At 44.3% G+C, this 21,263-nt stretch overlaps 1 protein-coding gene across 1 annotated transcript; it reads left to right on the top strand.

Annotated features, from left to right (window-relative positions):
- Nucleotides 1–13,401, top strand: ANKRD22 (ankyrin repeat domain 22). The gene is made up of 6 exons (XM_066622457.1): nucleotides 1–21; nucleotides 7,599–7,790; nucleotides 8,997–9,104; nucleotides 10,049–10,126; nucleotides 12,148–12,246; nucleotides 13,324–13,401. Exons 1-6 carry the CDS (start codon nucleotides 1–3, stop codon nucleotides 13,399–13,401), a joined length of 576 nt encoding a protein of 191 aa, XP_066478554.1.
- Nucleotides 13,402–21,263: the final 7,862 nt, after the last annotated feature.

Below are 21,263 nucleotides of genomic sequence, written 5' to 3'. Positions count from 1 at the left end.
ATGGGAATACTATATTCTCAGGTATGTATCCATTTCTACACTATATCCAGGAAGTTCATTTCTTCAAAGTTAAGGCAGTTAGGCTTGTGTCAAAGGATTTAAAATATATTGTTTAAGCATGTCTATCAGAGCTAAACCATTAAGAGCACAATCCAAAGCATGTCTACTCAGAATTAAGTCCTTTTGTGTCCAATGAAGAAAGTGCGTATAGGATTGCAACCTAAATGTGATCAAATAAGTTAGCTAGAATAATATCTAGTGTGATAAAATATGACAGTCAGTGCAATATCAGTGGAATATAAAAAACAAATAGCAGTTCTGATGCTTGTGTTATATCTGGGTCAAGCAAGTAGTGTGTGTGGACTGAATTCCATTTGAAAAAACCCTGAGGGCTTTTTCACCTAGTCTATGTTCTTTGTTTTATTCAGCCACGTTGCTGAAATGGAAAACATTTAGGATGTGTGCAAGTATATATTGATGTCTTTATTTCTTCTAGGAATGTTTTGTTTAAGGAAAGTAGATCTCCACCCCTGTCCCGAGTTTCTGATCATATTTCAATACTATGTAGTATAAAGTGAGTAACAAGTACTCTTAAAATAGGAAGTGGTTGGGTTTCTTTGCACTGTAACTTTGAATATATCCAGGCCACTAGAGCTTGCTGGCACTAAAACTGTTCCTAATTAATACATCTGTAACCCCAAAATGATTATGCTTTTCAAAATCCCAGTTGATTAGACTAATGAGACTTTGTAAAAACCAATGATTTCCATATTTTGAAAAAATGCTGTTTACAGTGCAGTCTAATGGATATGCACTCAGATGTAAGCCCCACTGTGTTCAATGGAACTTACAGCCCAATCCTATGCATGCCTACTCAGACATAAATCCCACTTAGTTCAATGGGGTTTACTCCCAGGAAAGTGTGCATGGGATTGCAGCCTTACTCGCTAGTAAGTGTGTTTAGGAATGCAACCTTAGTGCACATGGAATGCATGCCCTAATGCATGCTTCAACCCAATGTTTGAGGCTGTGGTTAAGGCTGCAGTCCTATACACAACTTCTTGGGGATAAACTTTATTGAACACAATGGGACTCATTTCTGAGTAGACATGTGTAGAACCGTGCTATAAGTCATATTTTTGGTCATTTCACCATACCATTAAGTGGTCACTGTAAGCATAGGATGTGTATGTAAGATGGGATCTGGGAATCGTACATCAACAATAATTTTAGGTATAGATGAGTATTTAAAATTATATATAAAATTTTATATATTTTATTTATATATAGATAAATATATATTATTTATATATTTATATATATATATATATATTTTATATATATAAATTTTAAATATATATATATATAGTGTGTGTGTGTGTGTGTGTGTATGTGTATCTCACACAAATACACACATACCCCAATCCTATTCTAGCAGATAAATCTGCTGCTGACAATGTGTGAACACCATTATAGTGGCCATTTCCAAGCTGCCAATCAAAGCAGCAGCATTGGAGGCCCACTGCAGTGGGTGGCGGCTTACACTGAAGTTGCCGTAGGGGTTGGGTCATGGGTGAAAAGGAAACAAGGCATGTTGGGAGAGTTTTTAGGGACTAAGGGCCTAATCCTATCTGTCTTCCAGTACCAGTGTAGCCACAGTGAAGCCCCAAGGTAAGGGAATAAACATTCCCTTACCTTGACAATGCCTTCCCTTACCTTGAGGGCAACTGAAGTGGTCACTTCAGGCAGCAGAGAGGCAGAGGGGTGCCTGTCTTCTATCCCCCTGCCTACCTCCTCCCCCCGCTCTCTGGATTAGAAAAAGAAAAGGGGAATAAAGTAGAAGTGTGGAGTAATGGACTGTAAGATTGCTAAAAGATTGTGAACTGTTGCTATTAGGTATTAGTAAGTTGACACGGGGTGTGTGTGTGTGAGACTCTACAAGTTTTCAAAATCACTAAAATCAGAATTTGGAGGAATAATCCCATCATGTTAAAAATCAATCAATGCGTAATTTCATGCAGAATGCAATGAAACAAACCACATTGACATATCTGTGTTCTATCAAAAGGTACAGCCAAAAAACCAGTGGGGGTGGGTCGATGGTACATCACCACACCCACCACCTGGGATGTTGCCCCATTCACTGCATGGGGTGACGTGCAGGCCTCCCGCACCGGGTGATGCGAATCCTAGTGATGCCACTGCCCAAGGCCCATTTATTTGAAGGAGCTCACGTCTTCATAGCTTCCATGACAACTTTGGAGCCATCACAGGAGTCCTCAGAGCCCACTCATGTTGCAGGGGATTTTCTTATTCTGGATGAGGCTGATAACTGCTAGCCAAGAAAGAGCCTCTAATTAGGCCTGAATGCTGGGGAAGGGAGCAGGGGATTGTCCCTACCATACTGCAGGTGATACTGGTGAGTGCAGTTGCTAAAGAAGCCTTCCCAGGATCCTATCAGTTTTTCAGATGGCCTGTGTCCCGGGGTGGGGGTGGGGGGGTTGAAACAGGGTTGAGTAGGTGGTGGTGGTCCAGGGCCTAAAATTCCTGGATGACATTGATTATCTGGACTCATTTCAATCCAGCCAGGGCTGAAATTGCTTTGGTAGCCCAGGCAGATAACTATCACTAGCCTGAAGGCAGAGAGTGCAACAGTGTTGGTTCGCTCAGACCTCTTGCAGCTTTCAAAGATTATGCAATCTTTCTTGATCAGTTATCTGGAAAGAATGTCATTGATACTGTACTCCTATTTCTGCCTCATATCACAGACTCTAGAAGAGACTGATTTCTGGAGGGAACATAGCGCAGTGGCACAATCCATGCTTTGCTTGTAGAAGCTCTCAAATGCACTCCTTGGCATTTTCAGGTGGAACTGGGAAAGGGAAGGCCTTCCCGAGAGCACAGCATCCCCCCACACCCCCTTAGCTATGCAAGCAGGAGGTACTTTCATCTGACCCAGATATTGCTGTGGAAGCCCTAGTTTTGGATCTGCAGTCAGTAATGGGCTGGAAGAGGGCTAAACAATAGGAGGCGAAGCCAGACAAGGCAGGGGTCAAGAGTGAAGCCCAATGTGATTTATCCTGGCAACAGGGCTGGTTTAAGTCAATTGGACCAATTGCTCCTGATTGGGCCCTGCTCCTGACTGGGACCCTGTAGTAGGGTAAAAATAAAATTAATATTTTTACTAAAACATTTCACAGTCACTAAAACAAGTGGTTTTGTAACTATTTGTTTTTCAAAGATAATCTGCACATTTTGTTGTAGGCTTACATGTATGCAATTTTATATTGAAATGCGCTTAGATCCATTTGGTCTCACATGTGCTTTTTAAGCACCCACTTTGATTGGTTTCAATTCAACCACAGAGATATAAAGTCTATAATAAATTTTTATTTATATTTCTAAGATTCTACCGACCTTGGCTGTGAAGCTGGGGCCCCATTAAAAAAAGTTTCCAATTGGGTCCCATAGCTTCTTAGGCTGGCCCTGCCTGGCAATATTGACCTGAATGAGAATAACATACTGAACTATCTTTCAGATAAAAAGGGAGACCTATTATATGTGGTGGTGCCATGTGATTCACATTCCTTGCACATGATTGTATGCAGCACTAAAAGTGAAACTGCCACTCCCTCCCCCTACCCCAGTACTTCACTATTGAACCTACATGTTCTGACACAAAAATTTTTTCTGTCTGTTTTGGCAGCTGGCCAGAACGCTAAAATCCAAGCTGACAAACAGCCCTCATTTGACAGAAGCTGCAATTGTGTGCACACTTTGCTAGAAGCAAGCCTTTGTGGGACAAACTTTTGAGTAATCATACCTAGGGTTACACTGTACATGTACAGTTTTGTCATACAGTATACATCTTACACAGTGTAATACTTTGGTTTGCACCAGGAAAGAAATACACAGTTAACATCTGAAGATATTTTAAGTTCTGCCTCGGTTTCTAAGTTTGCTAATAAGCTGAAGCAAAGAGATGCTGATATTACTGAACAGGAGAATATGAACTGGATTTTTAATTAGCAAATCCCTTCTTGTTCAAGCCTGTTCCAATTTTTGTTTTAGTGTAACTCAAGGTGGGACCCAGTGGCTACCTGCATGGATTGTATATTTTGCTTTGCTGCCTGATACTGCCATGCTGCAGGCAAGGTGGAGGTAGGGAACACAGACACATGTACTGGCTGCTGGATCTAGGCACCAATAAAAGGAAGCAGAACCCAGTTTGACAATGTGATAGCAATGCAAAAAAGTTTACAGTTCAGGTTGATAATAGCAGCCTGCCTGTTACCGAATAGAGGAGGTTCCCACCTGCACAGTCCATGGTAAATCCATTGCACAAGCATTGATATGGCGCCTGGATTTGTCCCCTGGACCAGACCCACTATTTAGTCATTAATCAGGAAATGAGTTCACCCTTCCCCTCAAGAACATGGACCACAATGATTTACACATCTATCTTTTGCATTGGGCAGCTCTGGTAAAGCTCTGCTGGATGCTATTTAATTGGAAATTTTAACTGACAGATTTAAAGCAGTGGTTCTTGTTAAAAAACACAGACACTCATAGCATAAATTCCCTTCTTAGTGCTTTAGATTAAGGATAGAAAAGCCTCACCACTGAAGACTGTTGTTAACCCTGTGAGGCGGTGGGGGATTTGTATTGCTTTCTATTCCCACATCTGGATTTGGGAGGCAAAATATATTACAACACAAAGGGTAAAAGGAAGATGCTCTGTATTTTTATTTAGTTAAATATTTTTTACTCACCTCTTTGTAAACTACCTGGGCATCAATGGGCCTCCTCAGACCTTCACCAGCTAGTTAATTGGCATAAGTCTGAGGAGACTTGGGGGGGGGGCAGATCTGGGCTGGGAGAGGGGAATAGGACCCTGGAGTGTGCTGCTGCTGCTGCCGCTACTCCTGCCCTCAAACCACCCCGTTCCCCACCTGCTCTTTCCTAAACCACACATGACCTGCTGCCATCTTATCTGCTCTGGTGTAGCCTGGTTGAGCTATTGGTGACTTCATGAGGCTTCCAGCCATTGGTGCTGCTGGACTGGGACTTTTGCAGTCTTGATCCATGGCCATAAGCCCCCCAGTAGGATTGTGCTGCCCATTTTTTAGTGGAGGAGGAAAATACAAAGTTCTTAACTCTTTCTCTACTAGGAGAACTCTTCCTTTCAAAATTGCTACGCAGCTGTCCTTGCACAGGGTTCCTGACCTACTTTGTTACATGATTTTCAGAAATGTCCACAGTGCTTTTTCATAAACCTTTCCAAGGTAGTTATGAAAGCAATATGACATTGTGCCTGAAGTTGACAACAATTTGTCTTTGAATGCATTTGCCCTCTCAGCTCTTTTACAGGCTGGCAGATGATGAAGTTGGCCCTTTTTTCTCATGAAAGCTCATGATCAATTAGTTTGGTTGTAGGATGCAACAATAATCATCTTTCAGCTGCTAGACGTAGACATGTGACATCTGTTTGAGATGCCTCACCTATGACAGAATTCTTGCATTTGAACTGAACACAGAGCACATTGATCTTGTGTCTCAATGATACCTGCACCCTTAATCAGATTGACTGTTTGCTCAGATTCAAAGGCAAGTGAGCGCCACATATCTGCAGCCTCCAAAACTGCAACTAGTGCGGCTTCTCTTTCATTTTGGATTTTAAGGGCTGACTAATCTGCTAGCACCACCTCCTGGATTTAACCTGTAACTGCAGCCTTAATGCTGCTTCTCTTGTACCCCTAAAACAGAAGGCAGACTCAGGGTCCTTGAGGCCTTGGGGGTTGGAGCTGGTTCTCTGGCATTCATTTTCACATAGTATCATTTTACATATCATCTCACTTGCTACTCTGTTGTATTTTAGTTTTATTTATTTTCCTGGTTTGTATTAATACTACGGTGAGCTGCTGAGAAGAGGGGATCATGTACTGTATCTTCCAGCTTCCCTTAAGTTGCAGGATTGTTTTCTTCTCTTTATTAGGTAGTATTGAGCAAACTCCATTCAATACATCACACCTTTGAAAAGTATTGTTAGTGATACTGACTATGCATAAGAAGACAGTACAAAGACAGGAGGACTTGTAGAGATGCACTAGGCCAGTGTTTCTCAACTAGTGGTACACATATCACCTGTGGTACTTGAGGTGGCATCTGGTGATACTTGCTGGACCCCTGTACACCTGTCGCCAGTTAGCAAGACCAGAAACGCAACATGTCAAGCAGTGGTAGGAGGCTCCAAAGCATGCTTTGCTGTGCTAGAAAAAGCCTTCCACCCTGAGCCCCTTACTGGTGTCTGTCATGTAGTATCTGGCCTCCCAACCCAAAAGTAACTGGCAATGATGTAATTGCCAGTTACTTCTGGTGGTACTTGGAACAGGTGGACCATGTGAAGTGGTACAGCAGAGGACAAACGTTGAGAAGCATTGCATTAGACAGGCATTCATCAGGAGGATCTCTACCGAGTGTGGGGAAGCTTCGCCTGTTGAGTTTCTGCCTGGATACATCCTGTCCCAGCTCAATGTTCTGCTGAAAGACCAAGGCAAAGTGTGGGTGCACAGAGCCATGCGAAGCAGCCTTTGTAACTTGTTCCTGGTAAAAAAGGCACAGAAGGAAAGTCTTAAACACCAACAGATTTATGCATGCCATAGACAGTACTTCCTTCTTCCCTCCATTCCACCTCTCCCTTGCTTTTCCCCCTCCTTCCCTCTCCCTTACTACCAGGGTCCTTTAGGGAAAACTTGTGAGAAACAAACTGGAAAGGGACCGCAGAAATAAGGATAGAACACCTGCACAGCATATGAGCCCACACAACACGTTTACATGGTGCAGAAGTTATGGTGGTCACTTTCATTTCAAATTGCCATGCTTTTTGGAGCATGACGGGAAACTAAGCATCTTAGCATTTACTGATTTTAAATTGTAGGGTTTGTCGCCCCCAATTAGCTGAATATTTAGAAGGGGTATGCAGTGGCGTCGCTGGGTGGTATGGGCTCCACTGGGTGATGCGCACAGGGTGACACCACTACTGGCCAAAATATTTAAAATCTTGGTAGTTTCAAATAATGCCATCATGTTATATATCATTTGATGTGTAAGTTCATGCAGAATGCAATGAAATAAATCACGTTAAGATATCTCTATTCTATCAAATGTTATGGGGGGGGGGGAAACCAGTGAGGGTGGGGTAATGGTGCATCCCCACACTTACCATCTGGGGTATTGCCCAACCACTGCATGGGAGGAGGTCCATCATGGGGGTGATGCACTGGCCTCCAAGTGACACAAACCATAGTGATGACACTGAGGGTATGTACTCTTTAAGGATTCCTCTCTGACACAAGGGACAGTTTAGCAATAGCAGCTTTCACCTGGCAGTGAACCAATCATCTGACTGCTGCCCACCTGAATTCCTACTGAATCTTCCTGAAATACACATGGGATCTAGATGCGTAGTGAAGCTCCACAGCTAACCCCATGGTACAAGAGCTATTGTAAAAATTTGTTAAACCCATGGAATCTCTGAAAACCATGGAATCCTTTGTTAAAACCATGGAATCCTTCATCTCTTCCCTCTCCTTCTCCAGCCCATTTGCCAAGCGGCTTATAATAATGACCTCAATGAAGTTCAGCTGCTGTTGGCGGAAGATGAAAATAATCTGAACGTCCAGGACAGTTTTGGTGGAGACACACCCCTAATCTGTGCCTGCAAAAAGGGGCACAACAGAATAGTCAGCTATCTTCTGAAATGGAATGCCGATGTGAACGCCAAGAACAAGGTGAGTAGTGGTAAGAATATAGGTGAGGAGTCCGGGAATGATCTGAGTTAAGAAGGGAAGTTCTCTTATTATATGATTTGCTTAAAATTGCTAGACCCACAGGCTGGTCCTAACCAACCCCCCCACACCAATGCAGCAGTGCCAGCACAGGCTCTGCTGCATCCTATGGGGAAAGTTGCAACTCTGCCGGACTCCTTGAGGGGACATTCATCCCCTTGGCTTGGGGTAACTCAAATCTGTGCCTGCTAAATAACTGGCTCAAGTTTGTGCTGCCTTGTGTTGGTGTATCTGGCCTGAGGAGGGAGATAGGATATGTTGTGTGCTGCTGCTGTTGCCCTTGGCCCCTCCCAGGCTTTCTCTGGCCCCTCCTTGCCTTTCCCCCAGCCCTATGCTGCTCAGAGCAGCTCTAACCTCCTTCAGTGCATGCACCATCTGGAACTGGTGCTGGCAGGCCAGTGCAGGCCTTTCTGCTGGTGCCACTAATTTCTGCACTGTCGCAATATGTGTTGTGGCACGTTTGCAACAGTCTGTGCTGGAGGAGCATGCACTCCATAGGCACGGGGGGGGGGGGGATAGGATTGGGTCACCACATTGCTATAGAAGTTGAGATATGGAGCATGCCATATCATGAAGTAATGCTCTCTCTTCTTGAAACAAACTACCTTGTTTCAGACTCATACACGTTCTATAACAGGGGTGCCCAAACCCCAGCCCGGGGGCCATTTGCGGCCCTCAGGGACTCCCTAACCGGCCTGCAGGGAGCCCCCAGTCTCAATGAGCCTCTGGCCCTTCAGAGACTTGGTGGAGCCTATGCTGGCCCAACACAATTGCTCTCAGCATGAGGGCAACTGTTTGACCTCTCGCGTGAGCTGTGGGATGAGGGCTCCCTCCACTGCTTGCTGTTTCATGTCTGTGATGCTCTAGCAGCAGCAAAGGAAAGGCTGGACTTGCTTTGTGCAAGGCCTTTTATAGGCCTTGAGCTATTGCAAGACCTTCATTCATTCATATAAGTTCTATCTCTAATATAGTCATTTATGTAAATGTATTCAAATCTGAAATGTAAATCCCTTTTTTCCCGGCCCCCCGACACAGTGTTGGAGAGATGATGTGGCGCTCCTGCCAAAAAGTTTGGACACCCCTGTTCTATAACATTCTCATCTAATAACAAACATTCATGATAATAATAGTTCTTCTATTTCTCTCCAGAAAGAGCGAACATGTTTGCATTATGCTGTCAGAAAACGGTTTGGCTTCATTGATTACCTGCTCATTATCATCCTGATGCCTGTCATGCTTATTGGATACCTCCTCATGGTGCGTTCTATGAAACCCAAGGATGGCTATGGAAGCCTTGTGGACCACACCCTCCATCGCTACTTTCTTTGCATGTTTTCTATAATTATATCCCTTATACTTTCAACTGTTTGTATATTCTGTTGTAATTCCACTGGAATGCATTTCTAAGTAAACACATTTGTTGCCCAATCCTGCCCCCCTCCACGCTAAAGCATGCAGCCACACCTTGGAGGGCCATGCTTCATGCAGCGAAGTGGGGGGGGAATGACAATCAGCAGCCTGCCCAAGGTAAGGGAAGATATTTTTGTCTAACCTCTGCATAGGCCCCTGGTGGCCTTTGGGTCTCCTTGGACCTACACCTATATAGCTGGCAAAAGTCCAAGGACAGAAAGGGGTGGAGTGGGCTGAAAAATGGGAATAGGATCTGACATGTGCATTTGCCATTGAGGTCCACCCCCTCCAACTTACTCCCTGCTCCTTGTCTTCCCTGCCCTGGTGCAGTCCATTGTCCATGCTAAAGCAGCTCTGATGCTGTTTTGGCAGCAGCACAGATTGGCCCTGTGGCAATGTGCTTCATGCAACATTGCAGCGCCTTTTACGATGGCAGGATGAGCATCCCACTGTCGTAACTCACATATAGGACTTGGCCGTTAATCATTTTGGGAATCTGCACAATAATAAGCTATGTGGGACAGTGAATTTGATGGACTGCAGATTAGATTCATTATGGAAGCACCTGGTTCTCACAATGGCTAAACTCTGGAAAGCTTCCATATACAAAGATCCTGGTGTATTTTTCATGAAATGCAGAAATAGTGTCACATCATTATTGTGACACTGATTTTATAAGAGAAATTGTAATTCATTTGATTGCGTTTGCAAGTGTTAGAGTTAGCACACTGTGAATATAACATGAGTTGTCTTTCCAATAGTATTCCATTTGCCTACACTCTATTCAATAGCTATCCAGAAGTAAACAGAATGAAAACCTCATTAAGATGTTGCTTCGTGCTGGTGCAGATGTCAATGCTGCTGACAATGTAAGTTGACCAATACATGAACAGAATGTCCTAGTATTTTGTTTGTTCTGTTACTTAGATATTAGAAAAGTTTAGTGATCATCTACAGCAGTGTTTTGCAACCTTTGTTGTGAATTTGGAAGCATACCTCATTTTGGCAACCAGTACACTTACTTTTAGAGTGTGAACTTTGTGCTTCAGACACCCTTAACCTCTGTGTTTGGGTGACACATTGATCTCTGTGTGTATATCTCCTGATTGGCAATCTGCAATCTTAGAGTAATGGTACATGTAGAAATGCAATAAGGTGGTGTCAGACCTCAGCAGGGTCAGATCTGAGGTTAGAGACAGAGGCAGGATGCAAAATGGGCAAAGTCGAATCCTGGAGCAGGGAGACCAGGGTCCAAGGAGCCAGGGGAAGGTACTGTTGGGCTTCGGGCCTGTGCCTTGCCTTGTCAGTTCTGTTGGGTGGGGTGTGGGACCCCCCCCCAACCATCAGCTGCAGCGAAGAACTTCCAGTGCTCCTGCAGCCCATGCCCCAAGTTGGCACAGTGGATGGTGCAGCGGGATGCTGTAGTGGCACTCTCCCAGAGCCGGATGGGGCAAAGCCTGCAGTGCTTCTGCCTGGGCCACATCAGCCAAGTGCCAAGAGGGCCACCCCTTTCCTCTTGGTCACTGTGCCAGAGCTGCAGTGACTGCTGCAGATGGGTGCCCGCCTGACTTCCTAGTAGCATGGCTGCTGCAGGACAGAAAAGTTGCTGGAGCAGCTGACAACAGAGGCAGGGCAGGTCAATGCCTTGGGCTGGAGAAGCGGGGGCAGAGCTCTGGGCAGGGACTAGTGGCACTGCCCAGGTGGAAGGGCCAGCAGGGGTTGGCCTCTCTTATTTAGGATCCAGCCTGGCCAATGATAAGGACCAGTGCTGGGAGTGTGACTGGCTTGCATGAAGGCCAGCTAGCTCGTGAGCTTCCAAGGAGCACAGGGCAGGTTGATGCAACCCTTTCCCCCTGCATCCCAACTGAGGCCGAGCAGCTGGGTCTGCCCCCTTCTGGGCTCCCTCAAGCCCAGCGACTCCAGGGCGGATAGGACCTCCCTCGAGGTGCTACAGTTACATATCCAGGCAGAAGGTCAAATTCCAGACAGAGGTTCAAGTGACCAGAGGTCAGAATGAGGAATAGTGAAAGTCGGGTAAGAATTGATATCTGCAGCAGCAGTACATGAATAGAAGGATCAGAAGCAGATGTGAAGTTGTAGTCCTTGGAGGAGGCAGTGGTCAGGGAAGGGAGGCTGAGGGAAGGTGGTAGATCTGAAATCTCTAGAGCAGTTATTCCATCTGATGAATTGTTTAAACCAAGGAGCTAGCTCTAAGGCCAGGACTCTACGGGTCTGGTGTGTCCAGATTGGTCCTTGAGGGTCGGCTGGTTGCTATTGCACCTAAAATGGCACTCTTGAAGTCCAGAGCTGAGTTTAGTAGACTTGTGGTAGGTAGGAAGAGAGATTGCTTGAGCAGATTTGGAGCTTGACTTCTGGGAACCCACCTCTGGGAAACCCTGGACACCTCATTTCCTCTGAGATCATACAGGCCTGCTATGCTTCTGCATCAGGAGTGCCTGATTGGGCGATTCATCCAGGGACATATCAGGATTACCAAGAGTAGAACAATTTTTGTTGGACATAACAGATAACCTCCAATGTGAGCTGAAACTTGGGCTCACAGGAACATTTGATTAACTTATGGCCCAATCCTATCCTCAAATTTATGAGAGTGGGGTCAGTCCCACTGTTGTAAAAGGTTCTGAGATGGTGTACAGAGAGCCGCTGGAAACCAGGAGCACCATCAGAACTGTCTGGTGCAGATTATAGACTGCACCAGGGCAGGAAAGTTGGCAGGGAGGCATTTTGGGACAGGGAGTGGGAGTTTCTGGGTGGATCTGAAGAAGGCTGGGAGCAGGCTGATGAGAGTATAACTTGGTGGCAAACACAAACTATAGCTCTTAGCTATCACTATAATAGCGATGTTGAAGAGAGCATATTTTGTTTTCAGTTAGGAAGGACAGCCTTACATTATGCCTGTGAAATGAAGAATGAGGCCATCATTCCTTTACTAGTTGAAGCAGGCGGTGACTCTTCCATTAAGGATAAGGTAAGGAAGTTAGCACGCTTAACATGGCTCAGGTTGTGACTGTTTTCTGCTAGACTCTTTGGTCATCCTGTCTTTTGCATCATCCCAATCATGTGATTATCATGTTGGATCACGCATTTTGTTTTGAATGGGTAATTTGTTTAACATACCTCACTGGATCCCCCATTAATGTAGTAGTGGATCTTCCCAGCCCCGCACCCTGGAGTATAGGTCCGCGATGGCACCCCGTGGGATACCGCTACCCCCCCCCATGCACAAATCTGCCCTCTCTTACCTGGAGCTCAGAGTGCCTTGCGCAACTCTAGGACGCGTCAGAGAAGTCTCCTGAAGGTTTCCCAATGCTTTAAATTGTGGTTCCAGCAAACCGGAAGCAGTTTCTGACCCTGTCGGGAGCCTCAGAGAAGCTAAATGTGTGCGAGGCTCTGCGCCCAGGGCATTTGCCCCATTTGCCCCACTGCATTAATGCTTTAATAAATACATACAAAATCCTCCTGTTAGGTAACCTTTTGGTATCTTGACAGTGCATCATCAAGCCATTTGCAGTATTTAATAGCAGAATGGAGGACTCCAAGAATGCTTTGCCATGTTCTGAGGTTCAGCACATCAAATTATACTTTTGTGGAAGAAAATGATTCTGGTTTTTTCTTTTCCTGTGGAAGGCGGATACTCATAAATCATGTATTATAAAAGGAAAAGTCTTATTACTCCTTTGCATAAAGAATATTTGTTTACATTGGAGTCACTGAGATTTGATAAAATGTGCCCTTAATTGTATTGATGTGAGAACAGAAATCAGTTTCAAGCAATACAAGAGAGAAAGCAATTGCCAATACAAGACAGGTTGCCAAGAGAAACCCCACTAATTTCAACAGGGAAGTGCCTGCTCCAATATATTTATATTTAACAATCATGTGCTTTGAACCCAACATTAATCACGATGGACACATATTTTGTACAAGTCCTGTGGAAAGGACTTAACACCCCTTTTAACCATAGTATGCAAAGGGTAGTTCTCTATGGATAATATATGAGAATTACTTTCTCTATTTAGTTTTGTTTATTTCATCACTTTTTCAGGAAGGAGAAACTTCACTGGATATAGCAAGAAGATTAAAGTTTGTCAACATAGAACACATACTAAAAAAAGAATCTTAAACTGGATGCTGTCAATGTTGTTGAATAAAAAACTGAAAGCCTAATCCTGAGCTTGCCAGTGCTGTGCTTGCAGTGCTGGCGCTGGGGATTGCAAAAGTGCTGTAAGGCACTCTGACAGTGGTGGGGAAGATGCTGCACCCTGGAGAGACCACTACCAGTTGGTGCTGAGCCTCAGCGCCGGAAAGACACTGGTGAAGAGCTCCTGGTGGTAAGTATCCCTGCCAAGTAGCAGGGGAGCTTTTTGGGTGGGGGAGGGTGGGAGAAGTCAGGTAGGAGCATTAGATAACATTTTAAAGTGACCTGATGTTTAATAGCCAAAGTGAAACCTCTGCAACATAACTATAGAGACTTTACCAAAAGGGCATGGTCAATTTTGTGAACTTTTAAGAATTGTACTTTTGATATTGTTTGTTTCTATGTTTGTAAGAGTGTGAATAAAGTACAACGTTTGTAAGAGTATTTTATATTAGTTTGTATTTATATGACATTTATTGTCTGAAAAAGTTGGGATTCAAAACAGATCCATCAATATAGTTCTGGTTTTGTAGATCTTTCCAATCTGTCAAAGCTATTTGTTGGGATCTTTCCAAGATCTATTTGTAGATCTTTCCAATCTGTCAAAGTTGGGATTCAAAACAGATCCATCAATATAGTTCTGGTTTTGTAGATCTTTCCAATCTGTCAAAGCTATTTGTTTTGCAGTAGGACTTGTGCTTGCAGTGAAACTGTATCAAGAGGGAGCATCCAAATTTGCAAGATGCTAAATGAAATTAGACACACCCAGATGACCTGCAGTGCTATAGCCCCAAATTAATAAGCTGCGAAGTTGCCTTCAACAGATCAAACACAAAAGGAAAACAAATTGCAAGCTGGGACTACTGTATAGATCAGTGATACTCAAACTTTGAGGGAGCTTTACTCCCTCAGTAAGTCTTTGTGGGGGAGGGGCTCGGGCAGCAAGGCGATCCCCAGGATCAAGCTGCTAAAGGGGGGCGAGGCGGGTGCTTGTGACTTTTAGAAGGCAGGGCTGCAGGAGGTGCGGGGAGCAAAGCGCCTCCTGCAAAACAGAAGTGCTTTGCACCCACTTTCAGGGAACGTTCCAAGACTCGGGGAGTGCTGTGCAGGGCTGTGCAGGGCTCCCAGCACCTCCTGCAGCCTGCTGCAGCCCTGCTTTCTAAAAGTGACAAGCACCCCCCTTTGCCCCCCCAAATGGACGCAATCCTGGGGATCGCTTCCCTACCTCTCCCCTTCCCCCGCCCCTTAAAGGGACAGGGGAACCTTTACACTAACTGGTGGGTCACGACCCACCAGTTTGAGAACCACTGGTATAGATAGTTATCTGTAAGATACAAGCCAAATAGATCATTATCAACATCCTTAATAAAATAAGATCAATGGCTTTAAACTGACACCTATGTCCCCATAAATATTTGAATTGCCCATATGAAGGAGGATTCTGTGAACTCCTATTTGCCATGGAGAACACTTGGAAAATTCTGAGGGACAGGACGACTGGTGATGACTTTTTGCCTTATCACAATCTACAGGTAAGTAGAGATTTGTCTTTGTCATTGAGGGTGCAATCCTTACCACAATATGGGTGGTGCAAGTTGCTTAATGGTATCGCAAAAGTGCTGGCCTCTGGATGCTGGCCTAAGCCCTGCAGGGCTGGTGTAAAGGTAAGACTGTGCTGGCTGACTTAGGCCAGTGCAGGGGTCTCAGGGGTGTGTGTGGGAAGGCTGGGGAGCAGGCGTTTTGGGGCGGGGAGACAGTGGGCAGTGGGCGAGCCACAGGTGAGTGGGGAGGGGGAGGAACCAGGATCCAGCACTTGTGCCTGATCCTATCCCTGATCCTGGGCAGCCCGGAGCAGCTCCAGGTTGCTCAGATCTGCACCACCTCTTGAGATGGCGCAAATCTGAGTAGCTCCATTGAATTTCCCCTTGCCCCAGGCTGAGACCTGGCCCCAAACCTGCTATGGATGCAGGGTTGCACCAGGGCAGGTTAGGATTGGGCTGTGAGATATTTCAAATCCACTTAACTCAACAAGGGTAGCCTGTGGTTTGAAAACAGATGCCAAAGTTCCTGCTTTTATTTCACTTTGGAAGCATGCAATGATTCAGCCAAACAACCATGGCAGAGGTCCCCCAAAACACAAACTGGCCCCTTTCATAATATGATGGCATGGAATGCCCGTCCTAAAAACTGTACTTCTAAAAAGGTACAACTTCCAATTGTTAACAGTAACAATGGGTCCAATCTTATCCAATTTTCCATTACTAGTGCAGCTGTACCAATGGAGCATGTGCTGCATCCTGAGGTACAAGGGTGGTCACTGAGGCCTCCTTAAGGTATGGGACCATGTGTTCCTTTACCTTGGGGCTGCACTGCGGCTGGAACATTGGATAGGATTGGGCCCAATCTCAACTACTTGGGGGAGGGGGGTTAAAATCCCTGACTAACAGTACATACTGTAAAATCATATTACCCTGCAGATGCCCGATGATCTTGGAAGCTAAGCAGGGTCAGGCCTGGTTAGTACTTGGATGGGAGACCACCTGGGAATACTGGCTGCTGTAGGCTTATACCATAGTCTTTTGGAGACTGAAGGTTGCCAACCAACCAGGAGACTAAATGGGTTTGACCCTTGATTAGCATGACTGCCTCACCCCTCCAGGGCAAAGTCCTGACAGTCTCCTAATAATGTCAGCTAGAAACCAATATGGAGTTAGGAGAGACTGGATGTTTGTGGAAAATGGGTTCACTGCATCAATCATGGCAGCAGAGAACAGGCAGTAATAAGGGGCTTCCCCAGCCCACCTGAACCTAGGGAGTTAAGAGAGGGAGGGTCTGCAAACCCTTACAGCACATTTCCAACAGTTTGCGTGGTGGGAAGCCGGTGTACATGGGATCTGGATCGAACCCTCAGTCACACTTGCTCTCTGATGTATAGTAAGTATTTCTGAGGGAGGGTGGTGCCATCAGAGGATACGTGCAATGGTGGCCTTTTGGGAATGGGGGCATGGTGGCTTGGAACATTACCCTCCCATATTCTGGGGTGGCAGCTGCTGCATTGGAATTCAGCAATGCTTAGCTCCTTGTGGTAATTACACAGTCCTGAAAAACAAAACAGGTTGAGACAGCTATTTGGCCAGCAGTAGCAACGGTTGGATTCTTTTTCATTCAGCCAAAAGGAAGCAGGCACTCCCAACTCTTACAGTAGCTATTGCAAAAGGAAGGAATGGTTAGGCAACACAGTTAATGGCAGAGACACATCTGAAATGCAGAAAGGGGTGTGTGTAGAGACAGGTGATGAAGCATTGGTACATTGTAGCATGAGGTTCCCTCCCCCCTTTGCTTACCTATGTAGGGTGCATTGTCTTTCCCCAGTTGGGAGGGTGAGGCAGAGGTTCCAGTTGGGTGCTTTTGTACAGAGTCCTCCTGGGGCAGAAGTCCTGCAATAGGAATTCTCGGAAGACAAGAGTGAACGCAATATCTTGCCATACACATTGCGAGGGACAGCAGCTGCTTGCACAGAGTACTCCCCTTGTGCATCAAGTGCTCTTTCATTGCGGTTCCCATCCTGAACACTCCCCTTTGAGAGATCAGAGAGGTATAGCGCCATGCCACGTGTCTGAGCATTTCAGTTGTTGTCTTTCTGGGGCTTCAGTAGTAGAGTTGGAGGGCTGTGATTGGCTGCCAAATGTAATCTGTACCCTATGCTCCATTATGGGGGAGTGGGTGAGGCAGGAGGTGTAATTTTCTGTTGTTTTTCCCCTTCTCCATTCTTCCTTATGGGGTTGCTCCTACTTGTCTCAGCTCTGTCATTGGCACAGTGATTTTTTCCAGTGTTGGGAGCCTGTTTGTTGTCTGGGGTGGGGGGAATTGGGATATGGGGACCATGACTCCTCATTGACCCTCCCAATTTCCTCCTCATTTTTGGCCTCTCCACTGGCGGAGTAGCGCTGGCATCCTGGCTAAGTCTGCATCATGAAGCTTGGCATTTTTCTGATGTTGCACCAGTGTCTGTGATGTTTACATGAATGGACTTCTATACCAGTGTGGCTGTTGTTTTAGTGTGCATGGAGGTATGCCAGTGTATCTCAAGGTCAGGAGTTAGTCTTGAGTGTAATATTTATTTGGGATTTCTTTTAAAAGACATGATTGCTTTTTGTATTTGAATTTTCATGCTGTTTCAATGGAAGTTTCCATCTCCTATTTTAATACTATATACTAGTGCAGCATTATATCTAAGCCAATGGTTCTCACGCATTTAGCACCGGGACCCACTTTTTAGAATGAGAAACTGTCAGGACCCACCAGAAGTGATGTCATGACGGTCATGATGTCACCAGAAGTGACATCATCAAGCAGGAAAATTCTTAACAATCCTAGGCTGCAATCCCACCCAGGATTAAGTCCCATTTACTGTCATGGTTAAAAGAATATACATAGTAGGTTGTTTAAAGTACAAGTCCGTAACATTTCCTCATACACAGTCGCATTCCATGGGAGCCTCAAGTCTAATATTAAAAATAAAATATTGAAGTAAATGGGAACCCACCTGAAATTGGCTCGCAACCCACCTAGAGGGTCCCGACCCACAGTTTGAGAAATACGAATCTTGGCAATCTATAACCTGGGCCAAACAAAAATTTTGGTGCCTCCAAATTAATTAAATTTATTATTTGCAAAGCTACATGATTTTAAAAAGTGATTTAAAAAACAATACATATGATGTTAAATTTTATTTTAAATGAATAAAAGGAAGAGCATTGGCCTTTATTTATCCTTTCATTGAGTATCATGAATACATATATACTGTTGAGTACATAATAAGAATTATTATGAGTAATTGCATTATTTAAAAAATGAATAAAAACTAGAAGTACACTAAAAACTAAATGAATACTGGTAGATTATATCATGAATACTTGTAATAAGGTTAATATTTGGAAAAAACATTTAAAAGTGCATTAATAAGAACCAAAAACTAAATGAATACTGTTAGCTTGTTTCTGTGGTTTACTGAGCTTTGGTTAACTTCTTAGCTTTGGCATATCTGTATTTGAAGGTCTGCTGCTGCACTAATAATGACATTACAGCTTCTTTCTTCTTGTCTTAGCTTCAGCGAAGTTGTCAATGACTTCCTCCAAACTCATGTTCTTCACATACTCCCTTTCAAAGGACAGTATAGCCAAACCTGACAATCTCTCATAGTGGATCACAGATCATTTTTTCTTAGTTTCAGCTTTGAGAAGTTTCTTTCACAGGATGCAATGGACACACAGACAGTCAGGAAGAGTCTCATACATAAAGTAACGTTTGGTGCAGTTTCAAAGAAACCCCACTTCGGGAATTGAGTGGGGGGAGTGGTTCACAAGAAAACAGGAATGAGCCATACTAAATCAGGCCAAGTCAAGGCCAAGATAGGACAGCTTTCTGCATCTCTGTTTCTCACAGAAAGCAGTCTAAGGTGGACACCACTACACTGGAGAAGCAGCACAATACAGCAGCATTAGATATCTCACATCTGATAAACCCATGCTTCTCTGGGCATGGTGAAAACCACAAAGCCAGCAAAACAGACGTGTGTGAATTATCCCAAGGCAAGGCCAATTTAGTCCCACTTTCTTTATCTGTTTCCCACAGATAGCTGCCTAAGTGAACAACACTTTGAACAACACCACTGAGCATTCATAATGTGGGGAGGATGGGTGGAGAATTGGATTAAACAACAGTGAAGGCCAGGACAGCAAGCAATTACATGATTTGTTTATGTAAACAATGGCAAGGAGCATTAGAATTAGAGCATTAGAACACTGCATCAGCAGCAGTACTCATTAAGTTCATGTCTTTTTTTACTACATATATATAAATTATTATTAATAGTGGCACACTAACCGTCTAATAATAGACACCCAATTCTCCTCCTTCTTGCAAATTATGAATATTTAGTGGCTTCTTTTTTTGGCTAGGCGGGGTTGGCTGCAAGACCTTGGCTCTGCACACTTCTCAAACAAGAAAATAATTTTTTTAAAAAAATAAATCCAATTCTCCACCCATCCTCCCCACATTATGAAAGCTTAGTGGTCTCTATTACTGGCCAGTAGGTGCTGGCTGCAAGACTTTTGGCCCTACTACTTACTTTCAAACAAGAAAACTTTCAAACGGTTGAGTCTCGGGCAAGGATTCCATTCCCAGAACTCATGGATGGCAAAAATCACATTCAAGCAAATCCATTTAAAAAACAATGTCCCTTTGCTAAGTAATTTAAAAACAGCTTTGCTGATCTTTGTAATGTGTCAGGCAGACAATCTGTCTCTTTCCAGGCATTTCAAAAGGCTTCACTCTTATACAGCAATCCCTCCCTTCACCAGGAGTTGCAGTGAGGGGGGAAAGAATGGAGGAGGTGATAATCACTGCCATTTAGCGTTCTTTCACATGCTCAGGGGAAGGGAGGGGTTACTTGCCTTGGAGAGAGAATGATTGATGGATTGTCAGCCAGATGCCCTCTCTCACATTAACAAGGCTATTGTTAAACAACTTTTTTCATTTAATTTAAAGGGCCCTTCACAGGTGAAAAATCCATGGAGAATTAGGTTATACCTGTATATATTAATTTTTTTTGAAAAAGCTGAATAATTCAATTCTCCTCCTCCCTATTATAAATGAGCCAAGTAGTACTTACAACAGGATGTTTTTCTTTTCAACTATCCTCTAGTTGGTTTCCCCCCCCAAAACTCTGCTGACCCAGGAAGTAAGGAGCAGCCAGCCAGCCAGCCAGCTGGCAGCATGTGAACAGTGAATGAATGGCTGAGGGGGCAAAGCTACCAAAGGAGGTCAGCTCATGATTGGTTGATGATCTCCCCCTCCCCTTATTAGGGTGAATGGGATCATAAACTGGCATGAAGATCTCCCCCTCCCCTTATTAGGGTGAATGGGATCATAAACTGGCATGAAGATCTCCCCCCCCCTTATTAGGGTGAATGGGATCATAAATTGGCATGAAGATCTCCCCACCCCCTTATTAGGGTGATGGGATCATGAACTGACTTGAAGATCTCCCCCCCCCTTATTAGGGTGAATGGGATCATAAACTGGCATGAAGATCTCCCTCCCCCCTTATTAGGGTGAATGGGATCATAAACTGGCATGAAGATCTCCCCCCCCCCCTTATTAGGGTGAATGGGATCATGAACTGACTTGAAGATCCCCCCCCCCCCCTTATTCGGGTGAATGGAATCATAAACTGGATTGAATTCATTCATTCATTTTCTGTCTCTAATATATTCATTTATGTAAATTTATTCAAATTTGAAATGTAAATTAATTTTTTTTTCCGGCCCCCGACACAGTGTCAGAGAGATGTTGTGGCCCTCTTGCCAAAAACTTTGAGCACCCCTGACATAGATATATGATTTTCAAGACTGACAAGCCCATAAACAGGATCAATTACCTATGCCATTACCTATGCATAAGGGACTTGTGCATCCATATAGGGTTTGCTACTATCCATGGTTTTGGGCATCTGTAGTAGGTCTAGGAACATATCCGTGGGTACAGGGGGGGACTTTGGTATTGGTGAGGTTACAAGGGCAGTCCTATTGCAAAGCATAAAGCAAACATACTTCATGGGAGAGATTTGTCTCTTCATCCGGAAATACCATTTAATGGAACCATAGAGACACATCTTCATCATCTCCCTAAAGTCCATGCACATGCACCTGGTTGCATCAAGAAAGCACCACTGACCAGACTGATGTTAAGTTGTGCCAAGTTTTTAAAGCAGCATTCACTGGGAGTAAGGATATAATCTCAAGAGTCATATCTTTATCATTTCGATTATTAATATGCACTAGTAT

The sequence above is a fragment of the Tiliqua scincoides genome, chromosome 3 (genome assembly GCF_035046505.1).
Source record: "Tiliqua scincoides isolate rTilSci1 chromosome 3, rTilSci1.hap2, whole genome shotgun sequence".
NCBI lineage: Eukaryota > Metazoa > Chordata > Lepidosauria > Squamata > Scincidae > Tiliqua > Tiliqua scincoides.
The sequence above is the reverse complement of the archived record's forward strand: the minus strand, read 5'-3'. Positions and strand labels throughout refer to the sequence as shown.